Source organism: Sinocyclocheilus grahami, unplaced genomic scaffold, assembly GCF_001515645.1.
Source record: "Sinocyclocheilus grahami isolate Dianchi unplaced genomic scaffold, SAMN03320097.WGS_v1.1 scaffold18.1, whole genome shotgun sequence".
Lineage (NCBI taxonomy): Eukaryota > Metazoa > Chordata > Actinopteri > Cypriniformes > Cyprinidae > Sinocyclocheilus > Sinocyclocheilus grahami.
Genome location: NW_015505197.1, coordinates 214,279 through 232,606, shown reverse-complemented (window position 1 = coordinate 232,606; position 18,328 = coordinate 214,279). Strand labels below are relative to the sequence as shown.

The 18,328-nt window shown below is 36.6% G+C and overlaps 2 protein-coding genes across 3 annotated transcripts in view; one reads left to right on the top strand and one right to left on the bottom strand.

The window, feature by feature from the left end:
* LOC107552841 (regulator of G-protein signaling 7) overlaps nucleotides 1-1,925 on the bottom strand; it is a 78,242-nt gene extending 76,317 nt beyond the window's left edge. The window contains exons 1-2 of one of the 2 annotated variants that reach the window (XM_016234846.1): nucleotides 1,738-1,925; nucleotides 881-1,014 (exon numbers count right to left, since the gene is read on the bottom strand). In XM_016234846.1, the coding sequence (XP_016090332.1) occupies nucleotides 881-958 (78 nt within the window). In that variant the 5' untranslated portion in view covers nucleotides 959-1,014; nucleotides 1,738-1,925. The remainder of the gene's footprint in view (nucleotides 1-880; nucleotides 1,015-1,737) is intronic. The other variant, XM_016234855.1, reaches the window with a different exon arrangement.
* Nucleotides 1,926-3,836: 1,911 nt separating this feature from the next.
* On the top strand, nucleotides 3,837-14,169 carry LOC107552835 (receptor expression-enhancing protein 3-like). The gene is made up of 8 exons (XM_016234834.1): nucleotides 3,837-4,171; nucleotides 6,422-6,494; nucleotides 6,938-7,014; nucleotides 7,784-7,904; nucleotides 8,240-8,353; nucleotides 11,112-11,247; nucleotides 12,676-12,812; nucleotides 12,969-14,169. The coding sequence occupies exons 1-8, from the start codon at nucleotides 4,140-4,142 to the stop codon at nucleotides 13,041-13,043; spliced, it is 765 nt and encodes a 254-aa protein (XP_016090320.1). The 5' UTR covers nucleotides 3,837-4,139; the 3' UTR covers nucleotides 13,044-14,169.
* The last annotated feature ends 4,159 nt before the right edge of the window (nucleotides 14,170-18,328 follow it).

The window sequence follows — 18,328 nt, the reverse complement described above, 5'->3', positions numbered from 1 at the left end:
TTAAAGGAACACTCCACTATTTTTGAAAATAGGCTCATTTTCCAACTCCCCTAGAGTTAAACAGTTGAGTTTTACAGTTTTCGAACCCATTCAGCCGATCTCTGGGTCTGGCGGTAGCACTTTTAGCTTAGCTTAGCATAGATAATTGAATCTGATTAGACCGTTAGCATCTCCCTCAAAAATGACCAAAGAGTTTCTATATTTTTCCTATTTAAAACTTGACTCTTCTGTAGTTACATCGTGTACTAAGACCGACGGAAAATGAAAAGTTGCGATTTTGTAGGCCGATATGGCTAGGAACTATACTCTCATTCCGGTGTAATAATCAAGGAACTTTGCTGCCGTACCATGGGTGCAGCAGGCGCAATGGTATTACACAGTGCCTGAAAATAGGCTTATTGGAAGTTACCTAGCTAGAACTATTTTCAGGCGCTGCGTAATATCATTGCGAGATGTTTTTGATGATTTTTGAGCGAGATGCTAACGGTCTAATCAGATTCAATTATCTATGCTAAGCTAAGCTAAAAGTGCTACCGCCAGACCTGGAGATCGGCTGAATGGATTCGAAAATGGTAAAACTCAACTGTTTAACTCTAGGGGATTTGGAAAATGAGCCCATTTTCAAAATTAGTGGAGTGTTCCTTTAATAGCTTTTTGTAACCAAGATCTCAAGATTTGTGTCCATACAGCAACTGACTTTCCAAAATAAACGAAAAAGTGTGACAAATAGCCCCTTTGTCGCTCACACCACTTTCATGTTTTAGCCATAGTTTGTTTCCCCCCAAAACTGCACTCAACACAAAGCTTACACTACTTGGTCTGTCAAAAAGGCAATACCTTTCGCAAAGTAACCATTCAAATAATTATTCAAAAATCCTACCTTTCTGTAAACCAGCATGTTTGGCGAGTCATCCGTCTCTCCATTGCTGTTTGGATGGAGGCTGTTGTTCTTCGCCATGGTTCAGAAACTCAACAAAAACTCTGCAAAACAGCTACTCCAGTGGATATATACACCTGATAGGGAGAAAAAAAGGCACATACAAATAAATAAATAATAATTAAAAAAAATTATCCCTGACTGCTTAAAATGTCAAAACTTGTATGATATGTAACTGAATAGAAATCTAAGTATTTATGATGCTACAACACTGCAGAACTGATCAGTTGGCAATGTCTTTGTGATAATCCCCACCTGACTGTGTCATTTGTAATTACAACCATGCTTTACCAACGGTATTTGAGGGGAAACCAAAATGCATAGCTAACATTTGGATTACAACCATATTTGGCTATCTAAATCAATAATCCGCTGGTGGTTGAGGATTTTCCTCTCAAGGTTAAAAAGAACAGAATATTAAGTAAACGCTGAAAATCTGATGACAGCAGATCACAGATCAGACACAATTCTCAGTTTTGTAATATCGGTGGGACAAGCCAATTAAATGCAAACACTGTTCTACCTCGCGCTGCACCCGTATGTCATGCATGCGAACGCTTTATGATGTGTCAAGCGAGATTCGCTGTTTTATCTTGCTTCAACCCGCGAGAAACGGGAGCAGGAAGCTAATTTTCGTGTAACCAAAAATGCTCAGCCTTGCACAGACACCCGATCCTTTCAGAACCACAGACAGCTCCTCAGGCGGAACTGCAGCCCTTGCACGAGTCCTCAGAAACCTGGCATCATCACCAACAAAATGCACAACACAATCATAAAGCATGACTTCTGTTCACTCTCACCTCAAACGCTCCCCGTCTCCCCCTGATATATGGATCAGCGATGCCAGAGTGGATCAAGCTCGTGCAGTTCGTCAGCTATCAGACGTATCATTCATTGGAAATATTAGTTATCCTTTGCTTGATGCTGACGCGTTATCGCGCGCAGGGATTCTGCTGAAGGACGGAGCACGCGCCAGAAACAAGGGCACGCGCATCTAACCTTGAACCAATCCTGGTGCTTTCTTTGAGGGATTTGGCATTTTTGTTTTGTGAATAGTTTCATAATTGTTTAATGATGTCACTCTTATAACATCATTGATGTTTTTATTAATTAAAATATTTATTATATTTTAATATCATTTTTTTATCATTTAAAATATTAAAGAATTTAACTACTATTTTATTAAAATATAAAATTAAATTATAATATTATTATTATTTACATTTTACGGACGCTTTTGTCCAAAACAACTTATATTGCATTCAAGATACAAGATACATACACACATTTGATCAGTTTTTTTGTTTTTCCGAAACCATGACCTTGGCACTGCTAGCTCCATGCTCTACTGTTTGAGCTACATGAAAGCTATAATTATATCAAACTGTGGTAATCTGTAGAGGGAAAAAAAATAGTTGATTTTATGACAGCTGGTAAGTGATCAAATCTAAGGAAAAGTTCTTCTCCAATGACTGTCTGTCTCCAGGTGGCATTACCTGTAACAGACAATAAAAATTACAAATACAAACTGAGATTCTTACTCAAAATGTGTATTTTAAACATCTCAAACCTGAAATGTATGCATGTTCTGCATATTAAAACATTTAATTTAATCTCAGTAAAAAAATTAAGGCCCAAATTCTTCCCATTATAAATTGACCCTGGAACCCTGAGCAATCTAGATCTTTACATTTGGACTTAACAAGATAACAAGAATGTGTCAACTATTTATGACACAGAGATGGTGCTGTGGTTAAACAAAGTGAAAAAAGGTTTTGCAATACCAATACATAGACACAATCACTCAAAAAAGTAAGGAAAATTAAAAATGGTCAACCAACTCCACTGGACCACTTGAGATGGACTGTCCCTATTTAGCCCCCCCACACAGTTTTTCTATGACATGGTACATTGAAACTAAAGACCCTCAAAGGCCCCATGGATGTTATTTACTCCTAACACTAATATTTCTATCATACTTTTAGACCAGATTTCCTTAAGGGTGGTCTTTAGAGCCAGTGTACCATAATCAAGAATTCATAATTTTTTCATTCTCAGTGTGGGTCAAAGGTTCACGGTTGGGTGCAGTTTAGACATCTACAACAGAAAGGTTAAAGTCACCATTATCCACTGTGCTACTCCCCTCTAAGTGCATTTTAACAATCTAATGCACACTGCAAAATTGACTTGAGGGCAAATGATGAAAACCTAAAACAGATGTGGCATAAAATCTTCAGCTGTTATTCATTGTTTAGCAATCCAAACATAAACTTTCGGATACATCCTCTTTTTTTCATTCATTTTATATGGCGAAACAATATTGCATTTACAGTTACCATCTATTATATAACTAACCTACATTGTTGCAACAATAAAATATAGCCTATTTTCTTTCAGTAACCAAATAATAATAATAATAATAATAATAAAATAAAAAATCACCCTGCATGCCTGCAAGGCCCCAAATTTTAGGTTCTTATAACTGGAAATTAGCTACAGCGCAGTTCCACTGAGATAACTTGGAGTAGTGATGTTTTTAGTCTGTCTCTTATAGCTTTGAGGTCATCTATATGCTAGTGTACTTCTAAAGATGTCAAAAGATGACAAATCAGACTAAACGACAATACATATTTATTTAAAATAAAAATAAAAAAAATCAATGTATCTGACCTCCCATGCATCGAACAGCATTTAACATCTTCAAATAAAAAGCGTTTCCAAATGACCTGTTTCAAACTCACTCATTCCTATCCTGGTACGCAAACAGCGTGCAAGCGATGAGCCGCTCCGCCCTGTGACCCTGTTTGGCGCTGAGTCAGTGGTCCAATCAGTAAACGCAGAAGGCGGGATAAACTAGCGGCTCCGTCCAATCAGTGGCCAGTCGAGCCATCAATCAAAGGTGACATAGTCCCTAGTCCGAAAAGGATTTGAGAAGAGGAAAACAATACATACTCTTTTTTAAACACAACGGAACATCATGTAGGGGGAGAACAACAGCTGGAACGAGTGGTTATTCGTCAAATAACGATGTCATCTTGCAAACCTGTAGATATCAGGAAGCATGCGTTAAAAACAGGAACTCATTGGTTGAGTTTTAGCGGTTGGAGAAGCGAGACAGAAGTTATTATTATTAGTTATAGTTTATGCTTCTGGACTGGACCTGCAGCGAATCTCATAACTTAAAAGTGCAACAGGTTGGAAGATGGTGTCGTGGATTATATCTAGGGCCATCGTGTGAGTATTTATTGAAAACTATTTGCGTTTCTGAGCTTACAGTAACGTTACATTAGTGAAAACTGCTGAGTCTGACTGCGCATTTACGTTAGTTCTTTCGGATCAAATCTATGCTACTGTCTAATATCTACATAGTTACAATACAAAACAGTACTATAAGCCCATAAAACAAGTTGTCGATTATTTTCTGAAGAAGAAAAAAACCGACATGCATATAACGTGTTGTCCCCAATATAGTAAATAACACTGTTACAGTTATTCAATTTCTGCAGTATTTTTATTTCATATATTTTCACAATCAACAAGGTTCCCACTGTCCTAGGAAATCTGGAATGTACCAGGAAATATCTAGACCCTGAAAAGTAATGGAAATTAATAAAATTTTAAAAGGTCATGTAAATATTTACAGTCAATATAGTTCTACTCAGATCTGAAGTATTTAGTAGGCTGGAAATGACTGTTTGTGAATGCACAAAAACCTTATCAAGCCATCACAAATCATAGGGAAAATAATGTAAAAATCTTGGATATTCACTGGTAAGAAAGTGTAGGAACCTCTGAATCAACCATAATAAAAATTCACAAATTATGCAGGGGGAAAAAACAAACCCTACATTAATTTTGCTGACTTGGTGGAGTAGAACAGGAAATTCATCATGTTTTTGGCTGGAGACCTGCTTTTTTCAGAGTCCCTGTCTGCCAGGGAGGAACTGCTGTTTTCCTGCTGGACCGTAATGTTACAGAAGGTGTCTCTTTCTTTGCGGAAAAGGTCAGCATAGGGAAGCACATTCTGTGCCTCATCTCACTAGGTGCTGTTTGCTATGGGTTTGGTTATCTTTAGTGTACTGACAATATAAGAGATAAGGGTCTCTGGTCTTCACTGATAGAAATACATTTATATATAGTAGGCTATAGTCGCTTTCAAAGTCTAAAGTTCTCTTGAAATGCCTTTTGTGTTCTTACTGTAAGTTAACATGATTAATTATTTGCCGCCGGCAAACAAGGCCTAGCTGTTTTAGAGATGTGCAGTAACATCTCTCTCTCTCTCTCGCTCTCACACACACACACACTCATTCCTATTCTTTCCTTTCTTTTTTTACCCTCACGAGTTCTCCCAGCGAACAGCGTAATAGGAAATGCATGACTAAACCATTGTGACTCTAATGTGTTCTCACAGCATTTGACGTTCAAACACTTTCTTCTGTCTAGTAGTAAAAGCAAGGCAGGCTGTGTTTGGAAATGGTGACTTGGTGATGCTGAAGTTGTTTAATTACAAACAGTTTCACTGTTTTGAGTTAAGAGATGATCTCTACTCTTGACTTCAGCATATATTTTGCTTTGTGGTAGAGATGTTTTAGAGTGGAGAAACTGTTACGCAATAAATGGAATCCATCCAACAGTCTCTCACCACACACACCCATGATCACACATAACTTTAGACGGTATCAGGCAGTGATGTCGTCCCATAGCTACTCGAAAATATATGGTTCAGAGAAACACAAGCCAGTTACAGAGAAGGCTGTGGATTTACTTTGTGTATGTACTAAAGTGAGGTGTTCAACACCTCTTTTGGGGGGAAAAAAAAGGGATTTCAATCTCATCTGTCACAATAAATAAAGCATTTTGAATAATCATTGTTCTGGTTTCAATATTTGAGTAGGCCTGTAAGGCAAAGGCTGGATTTGCCATCTGGGTGGGCTTCCAAATAAAATGGATGGATTATCATCAAATATAAAATTGTGCATAGGAATCCACCGATATTTAAATTATGGTTGATACAAAAATTTGATTATCATTTTCATGTAATTTCCCATAACTGATCATTTATTGAATTCTACACTTTATTTTGTCTAAATAATTTAAAAATAGATCACATAAAACTAAGATTAGTCAATTTAAATGCTACAAGTATTTAGTCACCACAACATTATAACGTACACTAGAAAAAAGGGATATTAATGGTGTTATTAAATTATTACTGTATTTAAAGATTAACTCAATATAAATTAAATTATTAGTGTTTTTAAGAATTTAAGATAATCCAAATGCAAAAATAAATGGAAAATAATCCCTAATACTGGCCAATAACCTATATAGTTATATCAGTATATCTTACATTTAAAAAAAAAAAAAAAAAAAGATTGGTTGAGTGTTACTGTTAGTTCACCAACCTTTATTTGTTTGCTTGCATTTAACAGGTACATGATATTTTTGAATATAATGTATATGTCTGTGTGTGTTTTATCACAGTCTTGTGTTTGGAACGCTGTATCCTGCGTACTACTCCTTTAAAGCCGTCAAATCCAAGAATGTCAAAGAATATGTGAGTACTCAATTCATATAAAGGCACATGCATATCTTTATCCAGCTGTGTTCTGCTGATTCTTCACATCTTAATATTTGACTTTAGAGAATGTTAATAGCCAGAATAAATGGAGAGCTTCAGCTAAACTGTCCATATGTCCTGGTTACTCTTTGTATCTGACAGAGGCTGTCAGTAACTAAACCCTGAGCTGATTAGCAATTTAATACTGTTATTCCACCATGTGTGCCCTGTTTGTGGTCTCTTCCAGCTACTTCCGTTTCTCTCCTTACAAAAAATACTGTGACTGTACCATGGTACAGTGATGTGATACCATTGTACTTTGATGTATATCATATAGTGTATGAATAATATTCATATTATAGTATTTACATGGTAAGTTTTTGTAAACAGCTCTTCTATACCTCCAGTAGACATTTTGTGTTTGCGTTGTGGTTTGACAGGTGCGATGGATGATGTACTGGATTGTGTTTGCTCTTTACACAGTGGTGGAGACCATCACAGACCTTTCTTTGGCTTGGTAAATATACAGTCTGGAAAGAGGCAAATAAACACTTGTTATTGGATTGCATGGAGTAATTTTGCATCAAGTGGTTTTATTAACATTTTACCATTCTTCTCTGTTGTATGACTTTTCACTGTCTAGCCTTTATGGTTTATGAAAAGGGCTTGTATCTGTTGTTGCAGATGTTGAGCTCCGTTTATTTTCCTCAGGCCACATAGAGGAACCAGTCTGTTAGGTTCAGTTTCAGTTCGGTTAAATTCCTGTGCATTTCATTCGTTTCGTGACATAAAAAAAAAGAAAAGAAAAAGAAAAAACTTTTTTGGGTCCTCCTAAATTAGATCTATTTTATTTGCGTGGATAGTTCTATGCAGTGTACTAATACTGAAAAAAGTGGCATTAAAAATGCACATTGAATATCTTAATACAATTTTTTTAAATGACGTTTAACTCTTCTATTCTGTAATTTAAATAAATAAATAAAAAATCTGTAAAAAAAATTTACAGAAAAAAAATTTCACTCCTTTGTAATTATAAATAATAAAGACATAAATAACAATAAATTCAAATATATATATATATATATATATATATATAAATTTGGCAAATTATTAACTTTGTGTCTTTGTGTGAATTTGTGTCTATTAAACAGCCGTAGTTTCATTAAATTGATCCACCAAAGCTGAGGTCCATGAAAATAAAATTGAAGAGAACGCCTAGATCAAATTCATTATTTTGTCTTCCATCATCCCTCTGTTTTCATATTTTTTATACTTGACTGTTTCAGGTTTCCAGTTTACTACGAAGTGAAAATGGCTTTCGTCTTTTGGTTGCTGTCTCCCTACACTAGAGGAGCCAGTGTCCTCTACAGGAAGTTCCTACACCCTATGCTGGCATCCAAGGAGAGGGTAATGACCTAAGCATATCATCAGGTTCCCTGGGAATAGGCATTCACTGACAGTGAACACATAGCCATACTGAAATGTGTTATGGAATCGGGAGGATTACATAATCAGTGATTACATAAATGATGTTAAGAGATAAACTGATGGATTGGGTTAGTTGCATGTCTCGATTACATGATCATTATGAACTAACAGTAAACTGCACGGATCGTTTAACTGCGCCTGCATATTTTGTTTCCAGCCCTCTGTAATTGTTTGTTGTCAAACAACTCCTAGTTGGAGGTTAAGGGGGAATTTAAGTTATAGATTTATTGACTGTTTCACATTCTGTTTTTCAGGAGATTGACGAGTATATCGTCCAGGCCAGAGAGAAAAGTTATGAGACCATGGTGAATTTTGGGCGGCAGGGTCTCACGATTGCGGCTGCTGCTGCTGTCTCCGCTGCTGTGAAGGTATTGCACAGACACGTGCTCATTCATACACTCATGCAGTGTTTATACTAGGCATTTGAGCTAATCTAACTAACTAAGCTGATTTGGTCAGCTAACAGCTTTCATTCCATGTAAACAGAAACATTGTTTTGCATTGATACATTATTTATTTTGTGATTCATTGTTTACTTTTATTTCTGTTATGCTGTCATAAATTTAAAATAAAAAGTTAAATGCTCACAAAGGCTGCATTTATTTGATGAAAAATACAGTAATAGCAGCCATTACTGTAGTCTTCAGTGTCACATGATACATGATCCTTCAGAAATCATTTTTTGGAAACTTATATATACAAGTATGGGGTCAGTAAGGTTTATAGGTTGTTAAGTATTAGCGCGTTAATGCATGCAATACATTTTTTTTAGTTTAACGCTTTAAAAATATTTAATGCAATTAACACAGTTTCGGAGCTAGGGTTGGCCTCCCCACTCACAACTGCTGCTTCTGTCTCTTTTCTCTTGACAAGAATTGCATTTATTTAGACGCAGAACATCTTTATGATCACATCAAAGCGGATACTTTTCAGACGCGCACCCCAACTTCGCCTTAGCGCCAGGCGCAAGTCAAACGAATGCGGAAAAAGGTACAGGTGACAAGGGAGCTTCAGTAGAACAACAGTGAACTGCGGGTCACATGAGATGTTGTCAGGCCATGTGTCAGTAAAAACTAATTTTCCTGTCCTGTCAGCCGTTATACAGTGCTCGTAGCGCACAAACAAATGCAGTGACGCACGTTGTATATAATAAAGCTCAATTGAAACTATGACCATGCAATGTCATAGTTATGTCGTCAGTTAAATCATGAAGTTACCAAAAAGGCGATTAAAGCTGCCTTAAAACTGTGCATGCATGTAAGTATTTGTTATGAGTCACATTTAAGAAAATGTCTCTGAAATGCAGTTTTCAAAACTGTCCTGGAGCAGCCTAACACTGTCTCCCTCATTTAACACACAAGATTCAACTCATCAATGCATTAGTAGAGACTTTAAGACCTGAAGTGAGTCAGAAAAGGTAAAGAATTGTGAGAAAAGATGATGCGTGTCAGATCCGCGTCATGTTCAGCAGCGACAGCTCTTAAAGCAGCCAAAATAACATAATAACCCAGCTGCTGTGATGTCTGTTAATCAAAGATAAATGAGGAAATCAATAACGTTTGCAGCTTTAAGGATTTATATTTAATTTAGAATTTAGTGTTTGATAACTTTATTCAATTTCTGTATATTTCCTACTTGCTGAAGTGCACAGGAAGCTAAATATGACATTTATTATAATGGGTCTACTAAATATTAAAATTGATAGCTCTCAATTATACTGTAATGTTGAATGGCTATAGTCAATGGTTGAATATTAAGAAAAACGAAATTCCTAGAGATATCAGTAGTATTGGTATCAGTGATACTCGCCTTCAGTCATAAAAATGATGCCATTAAACATATATGAAATATATGCAGTCTTTATGTTGTTTCTACATTCATTTGAAGATTGAATTGAATTGTTTTTAAGGTGGGATTGATCGTGATTAATTTCAGAAAAAATATGTGATTCGTTTTTGTTTTTTTTAATCGATTGACAGGCCTAATATGTATAATATTAAAAATATACAGCATGTTAAGGACATAAAAATGCACTGCAAAAATTGCATGTGTTCTTCACTGTGGCCTCTCCTGTTCTCTTGACTGCTTTTTTTAAATCAAATTTGCTGTCTGGCCATGTCTGGTTCCTAAAAAAAGATCTAAATCACTAGTGCTCTTCTGTTTTTGGTAAGGCTCTTCTGTTTTTGCTAAGATCTACTGTTCTTATCTAGAAACAATAATATCATAGACATTTAGGCTCTTTCAACTTTGGTCAGTAAGCAACCACCCAGAACACCCTAGCAACCGCATAGCAACACTCTAAAAATCACTCAGAAATCTTGGCGAATGCATAGCAACACTCTGGCAACCATCTGCCCCATTGTTATGCGTTGCTATGCTGTTGGTATTGTTGTGATGTTCTGAGCACCACTTGTGTTTTCTGCAGAAAATGTAAAAATCTAGTTCATATCTTCCTTTTTCCTTTCTCTTTCTGTCTAGTGTTCTTCACTGTGGCCTCTCCTGTTCTCTTGACTGCTTTTTTTAAATCAAATTTGCTGTCTGGCCATGTCTGGTTCCTAAAAAAAGATCTAAATCACTAGTGCTCTTCTGTTTTTGGTAAGGCTCTTCTGTTTTTGCTAAGATCTACTGTTCTTATCTAGAAACAATAATATCATAGACATTTAGGCTCTTTCAACTTTGGTCAGTAAGCAACCACCCAGAACACCCTAGCAACCGCATAGCAACACTCTAAAAATCACTCAGAAATCTTGGCGAATGCATAGCAACACTCTGGCAACCATCTGCCCCATTGTTATGCATTGCTATGCTGTTGGTATTGTTGTGATGTTCTGAGCACCACTTGTGTTTTCTGCAGAAAATGTAAAAATCTAGTTAATATCTTCCTTTTTCCTTTCTCTTTCTGTCTGCATGCTAAACTAATCTCCAGCAGTAGCTGCCTCACCTATCCCAGGTAACTTGCTTTCTTTTTCAATCTGCTTTAACCTGTCACCAGCACGTCATTAGACCATTATTAACTGGGAAGTTAAATAAAAGATGTCTTTGTGTATTATAAAGGTAACCACAACTTTTTGGGTTTTGAATTCTGTTTACTCAATGCACCATGTACAATGGATCATCATGTCACAGGGACAGGGAGCTATCAGTGAACGTCTGAGGAGTTTCAGTATTCCAGACCTGACGCAGTTCCCCTCTGAACAATCAGCATTCACCAACCCCAGCCGACGGGCCCTCCAGCCTGCTAACCCTACTGCTGCTGATTCTGGTGAGTGCTGTACATGTGTTAAAAGAATAGTTCAACACCCCCCACCCCACAAAACAAAAACTTGCTGGGAATTTACTCACCCTCAGGCTGATGTACAAGATTTAGATGAGTTTGTTTCTTTATCGGAACGGATTTGGAGAAATTTAGCATTACATCACTTGCTCCTCTACAGTGAATGGGTGCCGTCACAATGAGAGTCCATCAACTTATAAAAACATCATAATAATCAAGTAATCCACATGAATCCAGTGCATCAATTAACATCTTGTGAAGTGAAAAGCTGTGTGTTTGTAAGAGACAAATCCATCATAAAGGTGTTTTAACCTTAAACTCACTTCTGACCAAAATACCAGTCCATAAACCATAATAATGCTTCCTCCAGTGAAAAAGTCCTTCCCCTGTTGTCCTCTCACATCAAAATCACCACCAATATATTTGTTTAGAACTGTTTTGGACTGTTTTCACTTGTAAATGGTGCTTGATCTGTGCATATTTTTTTCCTGATTCAGACATGATGACTTTTGCACTGGAGAAAGCAATATTATGGATAGAGGACTCAAGCAAACAAAGTTAAAAATGTCTTGATGGATTTATTACAAACACGCAGCTTGTGTATTACTTGCATAACTTGTGGGTTATTGTGATGTCTTTTGTCAACTACTCTCATTCTGGTGGCACCCATTCACTGCAGTGATATAAAGCAAGTGATGTAATGCTAAATTTCTCCAAATCTGTTCAGATGAAAAAAATAATTAATCTATAACTCGGATGGCCTGGGATGAGTACGTTTTAGCAAATTTAGATTTTTGGGTCAACTTTTCCTTTAATGACATCATTGCTGATTATATAATGATAAATGATTGATTATGTAATTATGAAAAACTAAATTAAATTAAATACTGATTTAACTAAAATTTAACTAAAGAAACAAGTGAACTGTAAGAGTCAAAATTAGCATTTTAAGACCTCAAGGGCAAATGCACCCTAGTGGAGTGCATTGTCATCAGAAAGTAATTATTATGTCTCCCTCTAGTGGTAGAACAAGGTTTGAAAAGCAATCCTGATGGAAAGTTCAGCTGGTCAATAGAAACGTAACCAAAAAACAAAATAAAAACCATTAGCGAAATTAAAATGAATAGAAACCTGTGATAAATAAGCTCCAAACAACTTTTTCACCATATTCCAATACTTTTCATTGCACTTTTGCATCCTTTATGAGGCTTGAAAGCTTCAGAATCCATTAGTTGTGATTGTATGGAAAATGTCTTTTTTTGTGTGTGTTCCACAAATTCACAATATGGGTTTGGAGTGACATGAGGGTGTGTAAATGATGACAGAATATTCATTTTTTGGGTAAACTTATCCTTCAAGGTTCAGTTCCTCTTGTTTGAGATCTTTATTGCTTCCTCTGTGCATCTGCTCCAACAGAGCCATATAAACAAGCAGGGGAGGGGCATGAGGAGGAAACAGATGGAGTATTCTCCGAAGACGAGGCGTCAGTGCAGAAGGGTCTACGCAGATCTCAGAGTGTGAAACTCACCCGTGCCAAAGCAGCTCGCAAAGAGGTATATTATTTGCTCATTTAAAAATTGTATGTTCAACTATGTCATAATCTAAAGAAGAATACAAAATACAAACATTTTCCCTGGTGGTCTCAGGCTTTTAGACCCCACTGTAATATTTACTGAAAATTAACTATTGATGTTGTATTGTTTTTAAAGCCTCGCTATGGCTCTCTGAAGCTGAAACCCAGAAGGCGGCAATTGATTGCATCATCCACTTTTGACCACCCTTGATTGTCCAATACAAACCCACAGATGGGATCAGCATCAAAACTGCAGTCTAATCTTCGGTTTAAGTTTAATCCTAAACTTTGGATGAATGCTAATGCTCTTTCAAAGCAGCACTAAACACAAAACTACAACTACAAACAGACTTACAGCATGAATAATGACTTTTACAATTTAGTAGATGCTATTTCCAAAGTGATTTACAGATGAAAAATACTACAATACAAGTGACAATGATGCAGAATGATGAATAGAGAATATTGCATGCGGCTTTATTTGTTCAGAAAAAAATACCAAAGCCTAATATGAGTACAGGAAGACTAAGAATGTACTAAAAATGTCATTTAAAAGCGGATCTGAGCACATCTGATCTGTAACTTGACCTGAACCTGCCTCTGTAGAGACATCTCTTATTACGCATGGCGTAAGAAGCACCGATATCCCTGGTGTCCTCGCTCTCCCTCTACAGGGGCGGGTGTCAAAGTCAAAGGTTTCTGTAGTGTGAGCCTTTCAGCCTGTTTTCACAGTAATAATAGTGCAGGAAAAAAAATCTGACTAAAAAAAGAGTGTGCATGTTAGCGGGTTTTTGTATATGCATATAGATGTTTCAGCTTGTTCATCTTTACATTTCCATAGTTTTACCCAGAATAAAAGTTCTGTCATCATTTATTCACCCTCATATCATTCCAAACCCATATTAATTTCTTTTTTCAGGAATGCAAAAGGCATATTTTTGAACAATATCCTGTACGCTCTTTTCCAGTGAATGGGGATTCGACCTGTCAAGCAAGCTCCAAAATGACAGATAAAGAACATCAAAGTATCATAAAAGTGGTTTATTTGACTACATACATCAATCAAAATTCGATCAAAAAACATTGAAGCCATTTTTCTCAAGTTCAGTATTATTGCATTTTGTCTTCACTGTGAAGTCAGACAGTTATTTACTAAATTCTAAAATGGACTACTGAAAGTTCAGAAATTGCATGTTAACAACATACACCATTGATTCATTTTAGAACTACAGTGCATGGGAAGATTTTCAGTCAATTTTAATGTTCCAAGGAATTCATACAGGTTTGGAATGACATGAAGATTAGTAAAGAATTTTTTTTCTGCATTTCTGGGTGAACTGTGCCTTTAACTTTTAAATCTGTCATGGAATTCTGTAACTGTAATCTTAAGTTGTTGCTTTTAAGTAACAGTACTTTTAAAAGCGGTTTCTAAATACATTTCTTAAGTTTGAATGCCTTAGGGTTGTGTTTTTAAAAACATTTTGTGCAATCAATTTTAGAGTGATATACATTCATTTTAATCATGCTTGTTTGTTAGTCTGTCATTCTAACGTTTTAACTGCCTTAATAACTGATTTTAATAACAACATGCACTAAGTAGTATATAATTTGACCAAAACACTCTAGCTTTATCTTTGCAAAGCATGACAGGTGATCTGACTAGTTGACAGAAGACTGTTTGTACTGTACATGTGTGAACAGTGGGATGATTTTTCCTTTTTTGAACATGTTAGTATTTTGTGTTGGACAGTTAAATGTGTGGGAAAAGCCTCTAAGGATTTGGTTTGTTGGTGTGTTTTGTGTGATAGAGGAAACCTGTTGATTAGGGATATGTATACAGATGTGTGAATGTGTTATCAGTAATAAGGTTTAAAACAATGTTTATTTTCTATGACCTTGGAATAGGACATGGAAAACCTCAAAAAATATCAGGGAATCTTGAAAGGCCTTGAAAAGTCATAAATGTAGAAAACGTGAGGGAAAGGTGGACATTTCTTTAAAGAAAATGTATTTTTCTGGGTTTCTCTGCTTTAAGCTATTTCATGGGCTAGATATTACTCTTTATGAGTGCTGCAAAGTCAGAATGAAACATCAGTCTGTCTTTTGAGAGTCTCCTTGGAGACAAGACTAATAAAAACACTAAATATATTTTTGTAAACAAGTGTAATCTATTAAATCCAGAAACTCCTAAATTAGTACCTGTCTGATGTGCCAAAACATCTGCTTTAATTATTTTCCTGTTCTTATGAACAACTGGATGGGAAACGCTCATGGAAATTCACTGTAGAAAATGTACAGGAACATTGTGGGTTACACTTTACTTGAAGGCAACAGCAGTTGCGGTCTCTGTCACAGAACGTGTCTTTCAGCACCTTAGTATGGAGATGTCCTGTGACTCTGACACTATCAGAGAGAAGAGGAAAAGAATGAAAGAGAAATAGGTTCATCTGTCAGGAGGTCAAGTCCTCCTGGAATATGAGTGTGTGTTTGTGGAGACATCAGTGAGAGAGTGAAACTACCTGTTGGTCCACAACCACATATATCTAAAACACACTTTTATTTTGTTTTATTTTTTGTTATAACTACAAGGTATTTATTCCAATAAGCTCTATAGACAGCATCTGTTGCATACAAAAATTGCGTTTAGAAAAATGTACTGAAATGTGCAATTCATTCTGTTTTTATTCATTCTTCTATATAAAAGTGTGTATTATTTGAACTGTAAAGTTATATAAAATCATATTTTTATCAGTGGGATATTCTGTTCTAGGAGAATAAAATCATTGTACAGTTCAGGGTTATTATTATTGTTAACTAAAACTAATAAAAACATTTTTGCTATTTGAAATACATCTGAATTACTAACTGGAAATAAAAACTAAAAGTGAACTTATTTTATTAAAAATAAATGAATAAATAAATAATAGAAAGACAACATCACCAAATTAATAAAAATTAAACTAAAAGAAAACGGAAAATATAAAAATAAATCTAAAAATTTCATTCATGCATTCATTTATTCATGCAATTATTTATTTATTTATTTATTTTATGATTTTGTCTAAAGCTTCAGCAATGGATGTTTTGCAATTTGTGACTGATCATTTTTATTTGCTCAGTATCCAAATCTGATAATTTTTTGTTGCAGACAACAGCATAAAAATCAGGAAAGCATTGTGAAAGTTTTTCACTAAGCACGCATAAACGTTGTTTTCTCAAAAACACAATCACGTACATACATGCTGCTCACATATTATTGTAGCCCAGTTTGTGCTGATTACAGTGTTATTAAACTTTAGACATTGAAATGTTTGTAAGCAACTGAAAAAAGCACAAATGTCAGGGCATGTCAAAACTTTTCCAGGGCCCCAAATCACCCTCGGACCCCAGAGGGTTAATGCTACTACTTTTATTTTAATGAAGTTATCTTGTAACAAGCCATCACACAATGAAGGGTTACAAAAGCATGAAATCTGATCTTATCTTTCAAACTGAAAGAAAAAAATAATATTTTGTTTCATTTCAAACCAAATATGAAAGTGAAAAGTTCATGTTTTTTTCCTGTTCGGACTACAAACTAAACTGGTTTGAATCAACTAAGCCCTACTCTGTAGCTTTCACATAAAAAACATTTTAATTTTCAGTGTCAAAAAGGTCAAATGAAATTGTCTGTGGTTCACCGTTTGTAAAACATGAGAACTTTCAAGGGAGCAAATACTATTTATAGTCACCACACATCCATATTTGTCCAGAACAAGAGTAAGTATTGTGTTTGAATAGGTGCCTGACAGATCACTGGGGTGGCGTCCCATGGACGAGTTCATTTTTCAGAAATAATGTGTCCTGGGACATGTTTGGAAGAGAACACTACCATCAAGGATATTCTTGGAGCCTTGAAAGGCACATGCATATGTATATTTAGTGTATGTGTGGGTTTTGGTGGCTCCTGTCTCATAAACCTTGGTGATCAGAAGTGACTCGAGCTGCGTTTTTGGCAAAGAATTTTGTCTATTGCAGTACTATATATGTGTGTTTATGAATGCTGTAACACTGACACATGCATATGAATGCATTTGACCTCCCTTTACACCAGCAACCGTTAATTCCTGCACGTAGTGTTCATGCCACAGTTCATTCACAACCAGGGTGCGAACTACAGGGGAGCTAGGTGGAGCTCGGCTCCCCTTAATAAGACATGGGCTCCCCTAAAAACGTGATTTTGGGGGGTCTCAAAAATATTGACAATGTGTTATTTTGACGTGCAATTTCAGTTTTGTGTAATGTGATCATCGTGGATTATTATGTGTAAAATTGCTGTAGGGTAGGGTAATCCTGTATAGTGATTTACCCTATATATTGCTTGCATAAAGTAAGTAGTGCATACACTTGTAGCTGTTATGTATCTTTGTAATTCATTGTAAGCCCCCTTTTGAGGCAATACAAAAAACAAGTGGGCTCCCCCAAAGTCCACGGTATAGTTCGAACACTGTTCACAACAATAATTAAACCTTACGCAAAAGGATATGCATATAATAAGCTTGGTGCCCCCGGGAGCAACGAGGTCAGTGGCTGGCCTATTGTAGCAGCTCTAATGAGAATTCAATTAAACATAATGCGCTTCCGTCATCACGATGACCTAATGAGTGGCATGGCACAGTGGGAAAACCCAGCACCTGTGCGAGCACGCAAGTGACACTACGCTGAACCCCGTACACTAATGCGAACCCACCAACTGGTGCCCCGCGATGAAAGAAAGAGTGGGGAGAAAGAACAAGCTTAATTACCAGAAAATGCAATCAGCGCTAGAGTTCATTCACAGACAATAGACGGGGCATGGACCTCATTGGGGTTACCCAAAAGGGCACATTGGACAATTGGGTAATTGACATCAGATTGTTTGGCAAGTCCCCGCAGGGCAGAGGAGAGTTCAAAAACCAGAGCAAAATCGAGAAGTTTGTTGCTGAATCTGTCAGAAAGGGCCTGTCAGGAGTGATTAGCGTGCCCTCCAAAGCGCCTAAATGATCAAAAGGTCCTGTCCCTAATACACAAACACACACTGGCCCCCCGCTTGCAGGTTTAATCTGAATTTGCATGGCTCTGTGTCTCGGCCTTCTTCGGGCATGATATAATTACGGCGATGAGCGCTGCCCCCTTGGCTCAGTGCTGTCTGGAGTTTGAAGAGAAGTGTCAGTCAAAGAGTTGTTGAAGATTGTCTGCTAACAGTGATTTAGTGCTGTTATCAGTCTTCAGTTTTCTTTGGCACTCTTTCTTTTTGTCTGTCGTACTGCTGTGCACTATGAGCTCTGTAATGTAAGGTGACATGAGCAACTAGCTGTTGACCTGAACTTGTAGTTGAACTTGCCAGGGGGTGTATTGTTTGAGACAATTCGGGAAAAAAAGTACTTAGGGCCGAGTTTCGGATTTTTTACTCAAGGTATCGTCTCGGTTACGTATGGTAACCCTCGTTCCCTGAAGGAGGGAACGGAGACGTCACAT